The sequence below is a fragment of the Humulus lupulus genome, chromosome 6 (assembly GCF_963169125.1).
Source record: "Humulus lupulus chromosome 6, drHumLupu1.1, whole genome shotgun sequence".
NCBI classification, from domain to species: Eukaryota; Viridiplantae; Streptophyta; class Magnoliopsida; order Rosales; family Cannabaceae; genus Humulus; species Humulus lupulus.
This window is the reverse complement of record NC_084798.1, coordinates 76,452,543-76,469,110: the sequence shown is the minus strand read 5'-3', so window position 1 is coordinate 76,469,110 and position 16,568 is coordinate 76,452,543. Positions and strand designations below refer to the sequence as shown.

The window sequence follows — 16,568 nt, the reverse complement described above, 5'->3', positions numbered from 1 at the left end:
ATCGATATTCTTCAAATTAATCAATATTCAATTTTTTTTCATTCGCTGGGTGATTTAGACGATTTGGAAAACCAAACAATTCTTATAAGGACAGATCCATGACTCGATAACGGGTTTTCAATGCACCGACATCATCACAAGTTGCAGCAATATTGGTCGAAAATAATGAAGGAGAACAACTAAAACCTCGTGACATTTTTGTCCATAACCATTTAGGTGGAAACCATAAAGTTCAATACTATTTTGGTTGTTATGATCCACTACAATATCCGCTATTATTCCCTTTCGGAGATATTGGACGGCATCAAGGAATTAAAAGGGTTAATGGAGGAGACAAATCTATATATAACGAAACAAATCATTCAATACTACCTCAACAATCGATAAATGCTAACGAATTGATAGCAAGGGAAGAACGATGTTAGATTAAAACTTTAATGTTTACAAAATGCTAATAAAATTAATGTTATAAAAATTACTTAAGTATGCACATCCAACTTATAATTACTTAACTTACATTTGAAAATTTCAGGATTAAACAATGTACACAAGGGTCCGATAGTTTCATGCCGTGAATACTATTGCTACAAATTACAAATTTGAGAAAATGCCAACTCAATCTTATTAATTTCTGGAAGACTGTTACAACAATTTGTGGTTGATATGTATGTAAAGATTGAGACGTCAAGATTGGATTATTTTAGAAGCAACCAAAATCATTTTCGCTCAGAGATATATGAAGGTATTGTTGATACCATTTCTCTTGGCGAAAGGAATGCATCTAATGTTGGGAAGCGAATGATCTTGCCCTGTTCATTTATTGGTGGTCCAAGAGACATGTGAAAAAGATATATGGAAGCAATGACTTTAGTACAACGTTATGGAAAACCAGATATTTTCTTAACAATGACTTGCAATCCAAATTGGCCGGAAATTTCAAACGAACTACTCCAACATGAAGAACCTCAAAATAGACCTGATTTGGTTGCCCGAGTTTTCCATTTGAAATTAGAACAACTGAAAGACGAATTGTTTAAGAAGAAAATATTTCGTCAAGTCTCAACAGATGTCTATGTCATAGAGCACCAAAAAAGAGGTCTTCCACATGCACACTTTTTAATTATCTTGCAAAGGGATTGGAAATTATATACACCAGAATCTTTCGATGAAATTGTTTTAGCAGAAATACCAAATCAAAATACAAACATACATTTACATAATGCGGTAGTGAAGCATATGATGCATGGACCCTGTGGAGTCTTCAACCCATCCAATGTTTGCATGAAAAGAAATAGTTGTTGCAAAAGTAATTATCCAAAGAAATATGCACCAAATACAAACGTAGGAAGAGATTGTTTCCCCATTTATAAGCGTTCAAATAATGGGGTAAACGTGAAAGTAAGAGGAAAGAATTTAGACAATCGGTGGGTCGTTCCATATAATCCATATCTACTTGCAACATTTGATTGTCATATTAATGTTGAGATTTTCTCAACAATAAAAGCAGTCAAATATCTTTACAAGTACATTTACAAAGGTCATGATCGTGTTGCTTTCAACTTGATTTCTGAATAAAATAATCATCAAGTTGATGAAATCCAAGAATTTCAATCTGCTCGATGGATCAGTCCCCCAGAAGCTAAGTGGAGAATATATGGGTTTGTTATTAATGAAATGTACCCAGCAGTGTATAACTTACATTTACATCTTGCAGATCAACAGTCAATCACTTTCCAGGCAAAAGACGATCTAACCAACATTGTAAATTCAGATCAATCTCGAAAAACTATGTTAACATAATTCTTTGCCATGAATCAAATAGATGCCAATGCAAGAAGACTACTATACAAAGAATTTCCAAAACATTTTGTATGGAACCATCAACACAAACAATGGACCCCTCGAAAAAAGAAAACAGTTATAGGTCGTATTGTTACAGCAAATCCACTTGAAGGTGAGAGATATTATCCACGACTACTATTAACTCATGTAAAAGGACTGTTATCCTTCCAAAATATTAGGTCTATTGATGGAATTGTAGTCCCAACATTTCGCAATGCAGGAACACTCCATGGTTTACTACAAAGAGACAGCAACTTAGAAGAATGTTTACAAGAAGCATCGTTATTCCAAATGCCAACCAGTTTGAGACGGTTATTTGCAACCATATTGGTTTATTGTAATCCAACCAATCCAAGATACCTTTGGGAGCGTTTTGAAAGTGAAATGTCAGTTGATTTCAAATCAGCAGACTATCCTACTTCAAATGTAAGAATCCAGGTATTGAGATAAATTTCTTTAGCAATTGACTCATTGGGGAAAGACATCAACTCCTACAATCTCACAGACAATGACATCGCATGTGATGACAAAGAAATTCAATCCAGAGAAATTAATGATGAAATGGGTGTTGAAGTTCCAGAGGAAGATATTATGGCCTCAGAATGTCTAAACAGTGAACAACAACATGTATATGATGCAGTCCTAGAAAAAGTACTCGAGAATAAAAGCGGTTCATTTTTTATAGACGGTCCAGGCGGGACGGGAAAAACATTCTTATACAAGGTAATTTTGGCAACATTACGATCAAGAAATTTAGTAGCACTTGCAACTGCTTCATCAGGGGTTGCTGCATCTATTCTTCCTCGAGGGCGAACAGCACACTCACGTTTTAAACTCCCACTTGGTACTAGCGAAATGAACACATGTTCTGTCAGCAAACAAAGTGGTCTTGCAAGCCTACTTCGCACAACCCGATTAATAATATGGGATGAAGCTCCAATGACACGAAAACAACATATAGAAGCATTGGACATAATGTTACGTGACATCACTGATGTAGATGTAACATTCGGTGGAAAAGTAGTCATTTTGGGTGGAGATTTTAGACAGGTTTTACCTGTGGTTCGTAAAGGAACGAGAGAAGAACAAGTTCGTTCCAGTTTGGTTTATTCATATTTGTGGCCTTCCTTGACCAAGTTCCAATTAATTGAAAACATGCGAACACGATTGGATCCTGCATTCTCAGATTATGTTTTAAAAGTTGGCAATGGAATGCCACCAAACACAGTCAATGAAATGATAAAAATACCAACTTGCATGCTTATTCCTTATGTGGATGATAAGTTTTCTTTAGATCGTTTGATTGACGATGTTTTCCACAACATTCACGATTTTTCACAAAATATTTCCAGTATGATGAAACGAGCCATACTAACACCAAAAAATGATTTTGTTGATGAAATAAACACTTTGTTAATTCATAGATTTCTTGGTGAAGAACAACGATATTATAGTTTTGATGAAACAACAGATTCATCCGAACAATCAGTGATGGAAGATTTCTTAAATAATCTAACCCCAAATGGACTCCCTCCACATGAATTGTTACTTAAGAAAAACTGCCCAATCATGCTTCTCAGAAACATTAATCCTTCAGAAGGCCTATGCAATGGAACACGCTTAATTTGTCGAGCTTTTGATAAAAATATCAGAGATGTAGAAATTGCAGTGGGACATTACAAAGGGAAATGAGTGTTCATTCCTAGGATCCCATTTTTACCAAATCTCGATGAAAACAGTGGCTTTCCATTCAAACGAACTCAATTCCCTATAAGATTAAATTTTGCAATGACTATAAATAAGTCACAAGGACAAACATTGGATTATGTTGGAATTTATTTGCCTCAACCAGTTTTTTCACATGGTCAATTATATGTGACTTTATCAAGGGCAAAAACATCATCTACAGTAAGAATTTTAATACGACTAGTGTCCACTGAACAACGAAGAAAAAACTACACAAAAAACATTGTATTTACAGAATTACTAACACTACCAAGATTAAATTAATTTAATACATGTATCTATATTCTATTACAATTATTTAATTAAATTTAATTCTTCAATGTCCTGAAATTTCTTCAATTTAAATTAATTCTTCAATATCCAATTATCTTAAAAAGTTAAAAAAAAATACTATATGAAAATATTCTCAAATTATTTTTCAATATATTATATCCTCCATACAAAAGAAAAATACAAAATAAAAAAAAATAACGTGCAAATTAGTTTCCAAAATATTATATATTTCAGTGTGTTTAACATCCAAGTACCTAAAAAAGTTAAAAAAAATAATACTATATGAAAATATTATCAAATTAGTTTCCAAATATTATGTCGTTCATACAAAAAAAATTACAAAATAAACACAAAATATAACGTGCAAAATAGTTTTCAAAATATTATATATTCCAATTGGTTTATTCATATTTGTAGTATTTATATTTAAAAATTACATAATTTTCATAAAATATATTAAATGATGTGAAATAACTAAAATATATAACATGGTTTTAAAAGAAATTACTATGAAACAATATTTGGTATGCTTTAATAAAATTTGGTATGCTTTAACAATAAATACAACAAGATGCTTTCGTAACATTTTTGTCTTTGTTCAAACTTCAAAGTCAAGCTATAGCTTAATACAACCAAACATTTTCACTTGTATGCCGCTATATATGTATATATTGGTAGTTTAGGTTTTGTATTATTATAAAGTAGTCTTCAATTAATTAACAATTATTTAATGCCTCATAGTGACATATATATTCTACATATTCTAAAGGCCTATTTTATCACCAACTTTATGTCTTAGCCTCCTAAACATTATATTCTAATTAGTAGGGGGTTGCTTTTTTATATCGATAATATAATTGCTTTCTTGTCCATTAAAAGCAACATCTTTTTATGAGGCTAATCTACTTAACACAACTTTTTATAACTTTGTTTCACAGATTGATCACTCTATAGTGGAGAGCTTTGGTGGAGAAGGCATTCAAGGATTGCAACTAGAGGAAAGGAAGTAGTTGAATCTTCGTCTTAGTTTATAAATTACCTAACTAAATCTTTAAATATTAATACATCATTTTTCTTTTAATACCATGTAATATATTTTCATTATTTCACATATTTAACATTTATTATAGAAATCATATAATTTTTAAATATTTCTGTTTTAAATTGATTTAAATTCAAATATATGTAGTGCAAAATATAGGGTGCATTGCGTACATTCTAACTAGTATATATATATATTTACATAAGTTTTCCACAAACAGATACCGTAAAGAGTAATATTATGCTATCAATCTTATAGATTGTTGTATGCCCCCTTTTCATTTTTTAAATCAAAGTTTTGTCCCGACCATTGTATCTCTTCCATGTGATAATGTAACGCAATTAACTTATTTTTGTGGAGCATTCTATTATTATTACTCACACTTGGATTTAAACAAAACATATTCATGAAATTGTCACCTTCAAAAAACTCAACTTGGATTCAAAACTAAAAATAATAAAATTAAATTAAAATTATGTGTGAAAGCCCTCTATTACTCATTTTTTCTACAATAATATTCACCACTTCCAAATTTTTATTTATTTTTAAATAAAAAAACGAAGGTATTTTTAAAGAATAATAATGGTGGTGCCAAAATTTGAAAATAATAATAATTATAAATAATGATAAGATAATCTTTTGAACAAGGTGGGATGAAACGATATGATAGTATAATGGGGACAAAGTATTGGATCTAGAGAAGATAAGCTTTGGCTAAAGAGCAGAGAGATTCCTTAGGTGCTTTTTCAACTAAAACCCAATCCTTTTTTGTTTTTTTTTTCTTCTAAACAATTAATATCTTTTAGTTTCTATATTTTATTGGTTCGAAGTCATACTCCGAATCTGATACAATGAATGTGGAACTGAAACTGCTCGAATTGGATTTTTAATTTTCTTGAATTATGCTTAAAAATTAATGTAGAATCTTCCTTTCAGTTTCAAGTGCTTCATTATTGTATTTGTTTCTCTTCCCTTCATTATTGTACTGCATACAAAAAGTTTATTTTGCTTAAAATTGGAGAGATAATGAGTAGTGATGTACATGTATGTCTCTTATTAATGTCTGACTAGCTAAACAGTTTGATTACAGACAGTTACTTATATACCCTTGAACTTGAAGATAGTGCATTAATCTTCAAAACAATACTTATATGCTTCTTACGATTTTTTTTCTCCTTGATCCTAATCTAGGACCTCTGTTTGAACGTAATTATTTTTTGCCCTCAATTTCTGAATTTAATGTCATGACTGAACTAATCTCATGGGGTGCTATCCACTTGTAATATTAAGGAAAATTGCGCCAAATGTCATTTATTGGTGTCAATGGTTATACTTAGTTACTATTTATTTTTATATGACAACAGCACTCCCATCACTATTTTAGTGTGGTTGTAGGTCATCTTTCGTGGAGAATAAAGAAATTTGTAACAAAATCACTAAATAGTATTACAAAAAATTTCTTTGATTAAGTCACCGTGTAATTATTTTTTTACCTCTTTTGACACTACTAAATAATTTTTTTAGTCTCTTTGATAAGTACATGTTGACATGGTTTTTCGCCAACAATGTATTACGAAAATTAGTTGAAATGAATTAGTGCTTAAGGGTAAACCGTAATGAGAACTAGTGCTTAAGGGTAAACCATAATGAAAATAATCACTATTTAAGGTACACAGAATGATATAATAAGAATACTCATTCCTTTTTACGTGGTTCGGATGTTAAAATCCTCCTAGTCCACGAGTCAATATTATTGTTGTATATCTCTTTCTATTTTTACAGAGTATTGGCATTACAGAAAGAATCCAACCCCTTGCACTACATAGGGTCTTGGTATTTATAGGAGAATGATCTCTGGGTAAGTACTGGGGTCATCCCGTGATCTCTTGATCCTCCACATCATCTCGGTGACATTAATGATTAATATCTAAATTTTATATTGAAGTGTGGTCTAATCAATAGGTAAAATGGATAATGGGTCGCATGGCCTAAATCAGGCGTGTGATGTCTGATCACACACGTTTATATTGCGAATCCGAGAATTCGGGAATAAAACTGACACGTGATGTCTGTTTTATGCACATTTATATTGCGTGGTCAACTTTATAAAGATCCTGGGGCATGTCAGATTTCTGGCTTACCACGAGCTAGCGTAGTGCCAGCTCGTGCCTTCCGATGTTATATTCCACAAGTGGTTCCAGGTGATATGCTGCTTTGAACTCACCAGTTTGAGCTATTTGTCTAGGGGATCGTATCGAATTTCCTCAGATGAAAGGTGAACACGTGGTGCATCGATTATGGCTTTTTGTTAGCTCGCTGTACCCGAGCTGCCTCAACAAGGTACGTGCTGATTTTTAGGGCGTACATTTTCCCCCCAAGTCCCTGTTCGTGTTCTATGACGTCACTTCTGATTTTCACGGTAGGGAATTTTAAACTTCTTTTGCGATTATCCAGACCCTGCCCACCATTTGAGTACTGGACACGTGGAACACCGTGATTGGCATCTGTTCGGGTTTCGAGGATTGTATTAAATGGCCTGGCCACCTTTTTGCCGCCGTTTCATCTTTCGAATCATGACCATCGTATCTCGCATTAAATTGATCATACGGTCCTTGTTTCCTTATGCCTTTTACGTATAAATAGGGCTGGCAATTTTCAGTACTCATCACATTTCATTCCAAATTTTTCTTCATTTTCTCTCTTCCGAGTTTTAAAAACTCTTCTTCTTCTTTTGATTAAAATCCCAGAAATCCCCATATTCTCACCACAAATAGTAGGTTGTTCCTGAAAAGATTTGGTGCATAGGTTTCGATTTTAGACGTATTGAGTAGATCCTAAAACATGTCTAGGATTGTGATGTTCATAACTAGGTAATTTTTGGGTGATCTCTGGGTAAATTTAGGAAATACCCATTGGAGATATGGAAGACGAGAGGTTTTTAGGGTATAAAACAGGTAGCTTAGGGGTCACGTTTCTTGGGCTGTTTTTCTTTAAAACCCTTTTCCCAAGGCAAGTAGTGGCCTGACTCGCTTGACACATGGATCCCTGAATATCAGGGGTCTGTTGGAAAACCGAGGAGCATGGCACAGGCAATGCGTGGCATCACACGGACTGATATTGCATCAGCTCGCGTGTTAGGACCTCTCGCCTTTGTTATTTCTCCTATTAAAAAAGATTCTACGTCACCCACTAAAAATTCCGTCGTTTTTATTCAATAGGCGAGCTGATGGCACCAAAGAAAGGCGCATCAAAGAAGAACGTAGCTGGCTCGTCGTTCTAGCAATCTCACAAGGTAAAGAGGTTGTCCCTGATTCCCACCTACCTAAGTTTGGGCCTGTGGTGGAGAAGGAGGTTGCGATAGCTCCTGATGCCTTTTTCGAGGCCAAAAGGATTGTCTCGAAGATATCGACCCAAGGAAGGGTCAACAAGATCTTGCTGTCCCATAACATTGAGGCTAGGATAGGGGGTCTCATCGCCCGAACTCCCTACGAGGGGGAGTGGAGCTGCGCACCACTCCAGGACTATTTCGTAGCCTGGAGTGATGAACACCTAAAAGCTGGGGCCTTCCTCCCTCTTGACCAATACTTCGCGGACTTCCTCAACTATGTGAGGTTGGCGCCGTTTCAACTTCCACCGAACTCCTATCCTCTACTGGCCGGGCTGAGATATCTCTTCCTGAAGCAGATGTGGGAGGTCCCCACTACGACAGATGTCCTTTACTTCTTCTACCTCAAAGCCAGCCCGGACCAAAGGGGGCAAGGTGACGGGTTCTACTACTTGACCTAGTTTCCGAACTCGCCTTCGGTCATCAAGCTGCCTAGTCATCCCAACGACTTCAAAGACCAATTTTTCATGTCAAATGGGTTTCGCAATTGCAAATACCATTACTTCAACCGTCCTTGTAAGTTTCCTTCCTATTCTCAGCTCGCGAAATTATTATTATTTTTTGTTCTTAGATTTTTCGCGTGTATACTGATTGGAGCATTATCGTGCAGCCATCTTTACGAGGACGGCCAAATCAGTGACCCTTGGTGGTCAATATGATACCCTGGCGGGGCTTCCGCCTAGTGAGAAGGACTACCGCTAGCTCGTGTCTGATGACAAGATGTTGGCGTGTAAATTAATTTCCGAAGGCCAGACTTTGGCCCTGAGGAGGACGCAGGCTACTTACACAGTAGCACACGAGCTAGCACCCATCCCCGAGGGAGGCGCCGCGGTCATCGACGGCGTCGAGCAGGAAGAGGAGCCCGAGGTGCCACTTGTGTGAAACAGGCGAGCTCCTGAGATCGCTCGGGAACCTGATGTGGATCGAGCTCTATCGGGGCCAGCAGCCGGCCCCTCCGGCCAAGGTAACCCATACCCTTTTCGGGACCTAGATAGGGCAGTCGCAGACCTTAGGCTAGTTAGGTTTAACCCAAACCAGCTAGTGCATCATCATCAAAAGGACCCTGACCGTAATATAACCTTACTCCAGTGCGTCGATCAATTAGTACTACGTCATGACAGGGGCCGCCCTAGGGGCACCATAGTAGTAGATAACACCTTGTCTTTTAGGTCGGCCTTCTTTGAGGAGTATGGAACCAATCTTAGGTCGTGGCCATCCCTTCTCCAAGGTGTTGTAGCCCCTGGACTTAGGCCATACATACAGGAGTCCAGTCCTGAGGTAGAGCCTGATTCGAAACCTCCTTAATCCTAGAAGTGGTTGACCTAAACTCTCCTCCCCCTACAACAGTTTTGAGGCCGGAGATCGTGGAAATAGACTCCTCTAGCTCGGAGGGTAGGATTTTTGTTACATTGTACACATTTTCATTGTAAACTGATGAATGTATATGCATTCTTAAAACATTTCCATTTATTTTTTCAGGTGAAGAGATGGCACAACGAAGGGAACCTGACATCCGATCGATGTTCCAGGAGGGGAGATCCAGCAAGGGTCCCCTATTCAAGAAACTTCAACCCACGTCAAAGAAAACGCCCCCCTCGGTCGTGACTGCTTCCAAGTCCCCCGCTAATGGGAAAGGCTCAGGCTCGGGAGCTCAGCCCGCCGCAGCCCAGGAGAAGAGAGGTCCGGCTGCACCCCGTCCTCGCTTTCCCTCGGCTCCTGCTCAGGACCTGGTAGCACCGGTTGGTCCCCCAGCTCTAGTGGTCCCTGCCGCCACTGTTCGCATCCCCGTCATTCCCCTTGATCTGGAGCTGATTCCAGACACTTTTCGAGGGACTATCTTCGAGACGGTGAGCTACTCAGTGGAGCATTTTATAAGGCCAAGCCCAACGACCTGAGGGCGATCGAGGAGAGGAGCCCAGAGGATGTCATGGAATCCGCCCAAGTATGTGTCTAACTGTCTCTTTATTTTTTGCAGGTTGCCTTGGCTCAACATCGCAGCATATCTCGGGCCACGGCCAAGAACGATGAACTCAAGGCCGAGTTCCAGACTGCCCAAGCTGCTCTCGCCGCCTCTCAACAAAGCAAGCAAAGTGCCAAGGCTGCTTTGGCGGCGGCCCAAGTGGGAGAATAGGTGGCAAAGCCTGCCTTAACCATGGCTCAAGAAGGCGAGCAGGCGGCAAAGGCTGCTACGGTAGCCCTTCAGGCCGAGCTCGAGGGGGCCAAGGCCTAGCAGTTGGAGGTCGAGGCGACTATTCTAGAGGAGAAGAAAGCATCGACATCCTCCATGGAGAGTGTGTTGTACCACTGCTGGCCCTTCAATCAGGACGGCAACTTCTCCTTCATGGCTTCCAACGTGTGGGGGCATTACCTTGAGAAGTACAAGGCTCGGCTACAACAGGAGCTCCAGTATGAGACTGGGGCGAGCAAGAGACCGAGGAGGTGACATCCTCAGAGCGGCCTGGGGGGTCTTAGATTTTTTTGTTTTTACTTATGTATTTTTCCTTTGTAAATGCTAAGCACAAGGTTACTCACCTCGAGACAATTTATATATGTTAATTTTAGTTATCTAAGCTTTACTTATTCTTTGATCTCTTTCTCATGCTTTATGATGTGCTCGGTAGAAATTTAGTTCGCGTTAGTTTTATTAACACCTCGCGTTTTTTAGAAAAAAAACTGGTTAATCAATTTAGCCAACTTCTATGTTTCGGAACTTGGTCGTGTCCAGGATATTTAATTAACAACTTAGTTCGTGTTAGTTTTATTGAATACTTTGCTTTTTCTTTAGCAAAAAAATTGTTGATCAATTTAACCAACTTCTAAGTTTCGGTACCTGGTCGTGTCCAGGATATTTAATTTAAAAACTTAGTTCGTGTTAGTTTTATTGAATACTTCGCTTTTTCTTTAGAAAAAACATTTTTCATCAATTTAACCAACTTTAAGTTTCGGAACCTGGTCGTGTCCAGGATATTTAATTTAAAAAGCTTAGTTCGCATTAGTTTTATTGACACCTCGCATTTTTTAGAAAAACAATGGTTAATCAATTTAACCAACTTCTAAGTTTCGGAACCTCGTCGTGTCCAGGATATTTAATTTAAAAAGCTTAGTTCGCGTTAGTTTTATTGACACCTCACATTTTTTAGAAAAACACTCGTTAATCAATTTACCCAACTTCTAAGCTTTGGAACCTGGTCGTGTTCAGGATATTTAATTAAAAACTTAGCTCGTGTTACTTTTATTGACACCTCGCGTTTTTTTAGAAAAAACACTAGTTAATCAATTTAACCAACTTCTAAGTTTTGGAACCTGGTCCTCGGGTTGTCTGCCCCCCAAGTAATCAGGAAGTGGACTTTCTTGGTTACTTTGAACTAACATGCTTATGAAATTGTACAAAGATACAAATATACCATAACCTTTTTTTTATATATATTTCCAAAATTAACTAGCTTTTATACTCAAGCCTTACATAGACAGGTGGTTTGATAATTGATAAACTTTTTCAAATGCAAAGCATTCCAGGTCCGTGGTACCTTTTCTCCACTAAGTCGGGCCAATTTAAAAGTAGCTTCCTGTACAATTTTGACTATTTGATAAGGCCCTTCCCAGCTCGGGCCTAAGGCACCGTCTTTGGGGTCTATGCCTGCTAAAAACAACATTCAGAGTACCAGGTCTCCTAATCCAAAGACACACTTCTTGAAATTTGAATTAAAGTTTATTTTTTGTTGATAATGCGCCAGCCATAGCTCTGAATCTTCTCGCTTTTCATCAATCAGGTTGAGGGACACGCTGAGTAGTTCGTTGTTCCGCTCCAGACTAAAGGTCTGGAGCCTATGTGTGGCTACCTTTGCTTCGACAAGGAGGACTACCTCACTTCCGAAAGTTAAGGAGAAAGGAGTATGCCCCGTGGAAGTTCGGTGGGAGGTTCGGTAAGCCCACAGCACCTGGGGGAGCTACTCGGGCCATACTCCCTTAGCCTCGTCCAACCTCTTTTTAAGGCTCGCTTTAAGGGTTTTGTTTACAACCTCGACCTGTCCGTTGGCATGCGGGTAGGCCACCGAGGAGAAGCTTTTGATTACGCCGTGCCTCTCACAAACATCAGTGAAGAGGTCGCTATCAAACTTCATTCCATTTTCTAACACAATCTTTCTTAGCAGTCTGAATCGGCAAACAATATTCTTGTCCATGAAGTCAAGGACTCTCTTTGCCGTGATTGTAGCCAGGAGCTCCGCCTCCGCCCATTTTGTAAAATAATCGATAGCCACTACTGCATAGCGAACTCCTCCCTTCCCCATGGGCAGGGCTCCAATTAAACCGATTCCCCATACTGCGAATGGCTAGGGGGATGATATCATATTTAGCTCGACCGGAGGAGCTTGGGCAATGGTGGCAAACTGCTGGCACTTATCACACTTTTGACATAGGAGATGGAGTCCTTCGATAGCGTGGGCCAAAAATACCCCTGCCGTAATATTGTCAAGGCCAGGCTTTGCCCCCCAGCGTGATCCCCACAGAAGACTTCATGCACCTCCTGCAAAATAGTTTTGGCTTCCTATGGCAGAACACATCGTAGTAGAGGCAAGGAGTGGCCACGCCAGTACATCGTCCCGTCTATGATTGTGTACCTTGGAGCTTGATAGAGTACTCTCCTCGCGTCTTTTTGCTCCCCAGGCAATTTTCCTATCATAAGATACTCTATTATGGGAGTCATCCAGGTCGGTCTGATATCGATCATCTCAACCTCCACAGAGCTTTCTGCCACATTCAGACTTTCTAAGAATTCCACTGGTAGTACGCTCAGAGTCTGAGCTTCTCTGGAAGTAACGAGTCTAGCCAGAGCATCGACATTGGTGTTCTGCTGGCGAGGAATCTGCTTGACTAAGCTATACTAAAACTCAGATACCTCCGTCTTGACCTTGGCCAGGTAAGCTGCCATTTGGGGCCCCGAGCTTAATATTCCCCAGATACTTGGTTTACCACGAGCTGGGAATCATTATCGCAGTTGATGACCTTGGCCTTCAATTCCTTCGCAACTCTAAGCCCGGCCAAAAGGGCTTCGTATTCGGCTTCATTGTTGGATGCCACGAACCTGAACCGCAGCGCAGAGTGGAAACGGTGCCCTTCCGAGGATATTAGGATGATCCCAGCTCTGGACCCGTTTTCATTAGATGACCCGTCTATGAAGATTCTCAATAATTTCCGCACTGGTTCTCTTAAGGGCTCTTCCTGGAATCCATAGCATATCGCCATGAAATGAGCCAAAGCGTGGATTTTTATCATAGTTCGAGGTACATACAGTATCTCAAACTGGCTCAGCTTGACCGCCCATTTCAAAAAATGCCCCGATGTCTCAAGTTACTGCAGCACTTGCCTTAAAGGCTGATCGGTCATGTCGTGGATTAAATGGGATCGGAAATATGGCCTAAGTTTATGGGAAGCCGTAATAAGGCAAAATGCCAGCTTTTCCATTAGAGGATATCGAGATTCTGTTTCGAGAAGTCTCTTGCTTATATAATATACTGGCTTTTGAACTCTGTCCACCTCCCAGACCAACACGGCGCTGGCTGCATTTTTGGTCACGGCTAAATAGAGGAAAAGGCGCTCTCCTGCCTTTGTTTTAGATAACATCGGTGGCTCGCACACCTCAGTCCACTCAAACTTTTTGTTCCCCCGAAGCAGGTTGTAGAATGGCAAACACTTATCTGTGGATTTAGAAATAAACCGATTGAGGGCCGCCACTCATCCTGTCAGACTCTGGACATTTTTATGCGACCTGGGCGAAGGCATCTTTAGTAGCGATCTGATTTTGTCCAGGTTCGCCTCTATCCCCCTGGTGTTGACTTTAAATCCCAGGAAATTCCCTGACGCCACCCCGAAAGTACATTTTTGGGGGTTTAGCCTCATATTATACTTCCTTAGAATTCCAAAACATTCCTTCAGATTGGAGACATGGTTATTGGCAGTCTTTGAATTGACTAGCATATCATCAACATACATTTCCATGTTTTTTCTGATCTGATCTGCGAACATTCTGTTAACCAACCTCTAGTAGGTCACCCCAGCATTTTTCAGCCTGAAGAGCATGACTTTATAGCAGTTCACATTGGCTGGAGTCATGAAGCTAGTATGTTCCTGGTCTGCAGAGTTCATGGTGATCTAATTATAACTAGAGTACGCATCCATGAAGGACAGGAGCTTGTTCCCTGCGGTAGCATCCACCAACTGGTCAATCCTTGGCAAGGGGAAGCAATTCTTGGGATAGGCTTTATTTAGATCAGAGAATTGATGCATGTCTGCCATTTTCCATTTGGTTTTGGGACCAGGACAGGATTGGTGACCTATATCGAATACTTAGCCTCGCAGATGAAGCCGCACTTCAAAAGCCTAGCCACTTCTTCCTCCAGTGCCTCAGCTCGAGTCGTACCCAGACGCCTCTGTTTCTGGGATTTCGCAGGCATGCTTTTGTCCACATTTAGCATATGCATGATGACATTCAGGCTGATTCCTATCATGTCTTCATGGGACCAAGCGAAAATGTCTAGATTTTCTTGTAAAAAAGTAATCAGTTCTGCCTTTCTGTCGAAGTCAAGATTTTTCCCGAGCTTAACAACCCTCGAAACATCTTTGGGATCAATGTTTACTTCTTTGAGGTCTTTGATAACCTGGAGCTTGGATCTATCTTCACCCATTCGGGGATCAATATCCTCACTCGGGCTTACTTCCCTACAACTGACCTGCTGAGGTTCTTCCATCCCAGGATTATCTCTGACTTCCTGGGATTCCTCTCCTTGATCTTGCACAACCATAGTTTGCTGCCCGGGTTGTGATTTTCCCTTCATGGAAATGCTATAGCATTCCCTAGTAGTGAGGTGATCGCCTCGGATAGTACATATTCTCGTTGATGAAGGGAATTTGATCACGAGGTGGCGGACGGAAGTTATAGCTTCGAATGCCATCAGTGTGGGCCTACCCAAGATTACGTTGTACGCAGTCGGACAGTCCACGACCACAAACTTGAGCAGCTTAGAAACAATTCGTGGTCCTTCGCCCAAGGTTATCACCAACTCGATCGTTCCGATAGCTGTCGAACCTTCTCCAGAAAACCCGTACAACATCATGGAGGTTGCCTTTAGCTCGGCCACGGACAATCCCATTTTCTCCAATGTGGACCTAAGTAGTAGGTTCACAAAGCTCCCGTTGTCGACCAAGGTCTGCCTAACTCTCTGATTGGCGAGCTAGACGGTTATGACTAGAGGGTCGTTATGCAGGAACTGGACATGACTAGCGTCTTCATCAGTAAAACTAATCGGTTGTTTCTCCAATCGTTGCTGCTTAGACAAACGCTGCTCCGGGACGAACTCTAATCCATTGGGAGACCTCAGCTCATTGACATACCTCTTCCGGGCATTTCTGCTCGTGCTTGCCAGATGAGGGCCTCCAGAGATAGTGGTTATTTCCCCTCCTATTATCGAAGGACGGGTGTCCTGACTCACCTGGGCCCATGTCTGATTTGCGGGGGCTTCCAGAGCTGACTGAACGTTTTGCCCAGTGGGCTGATTAGGGATGACACGATTCCGGGCATACTGAGCTAAGGGCTTGGCCCTGATGAGCATATCAATCTCATCTTTCAAATTCCTGCAATCATCGGTGTTGTGACCGATTTCATTGTGGAATCGACAAAATTTTGACGGGTCTCTCTTCACCCTTTGATTTTTTAGTGGCTCGGGCTTCTTCCACGGGAGGTGGGTAGAGTTTGCTAAGAAGATACGCTCCCTGGTATCTGTGAGATCTGTGTAAGTCACATAGATCGGATTGAACCATTCTGGCTGCCTTTGCCATTTCCCTTCCTCTTGCTTCCTCCCCCGTGGCTATTGTAGCGTCCGTTACCTTTCCAGCGGGCTGGGCAGGGACTTGGCTAGTTCCTGCGATTGAAGCTCATGCCTCTTCCAGGTTGATCCATCTCTGAGCCTTGTTCAGGAACTCGTCCACTGTGCTGATGCCTTTTCTCTTGATCTCTTTCCACAGGTCGCCTACAATAAGGATTCCTGTTCTCATTACCATAAGCCTGGAGCTTTCATCTGCTTCTCTAGCTCGTGCAGCGATGTTTGAAAACCTACTCAAGTAAGCTTTCAGAGGCTCTCCAGGTTGCTGCTTTACGTTTGCCAGGGAGTCTGCCTTTATTCGAGCTTCTTGAGAAGCTCGGAATGCCCTCTTGAAGTCGGCAGAGAAACTCTTCCACGAGCTGATTAAGTGCTTCTTGTATTGCTTGAACCATTGCCTGGCTGG

At 40.3% G+C, this 16,568-nt stretch overlaps 2 protein-coding genes across 2 annotated transcripts; both read left to right on the top strand.

Annotated features, from left to right (window-relative positions):
- Positions 1-861: 861 nt before the first annotated feature.
- LOC133785230 (uncharacterized) lies at positions 862-1,575 on the top strand. The gene has a single exon (XM_062224482.1). It carries the CDS (start codon positions 862-864, stop codon positions 1,573-1,575), a length of 714 nt encoding a protein of 237 aa, XP_062080466.1.
- An 828-nt stretch (positions 1,576-2,403) lies between these two features.
- Positions 2,404-3,534, top strand: LOC133785229 (ATP-dependent DNA helicase PIF1-like). Its single transcript, XM_062224481.1, has one exon. The coding sequence runs from the start codon at positions 2,404-2,406 to the stop codon at positions 3,532-3,534; it is 1,131 nt and encodes a 376-aa protein (XP_062080465.1).
- The last annotated feature ends 13,034 nt before the right edge of the window (positions 3,535-16,568 follow it).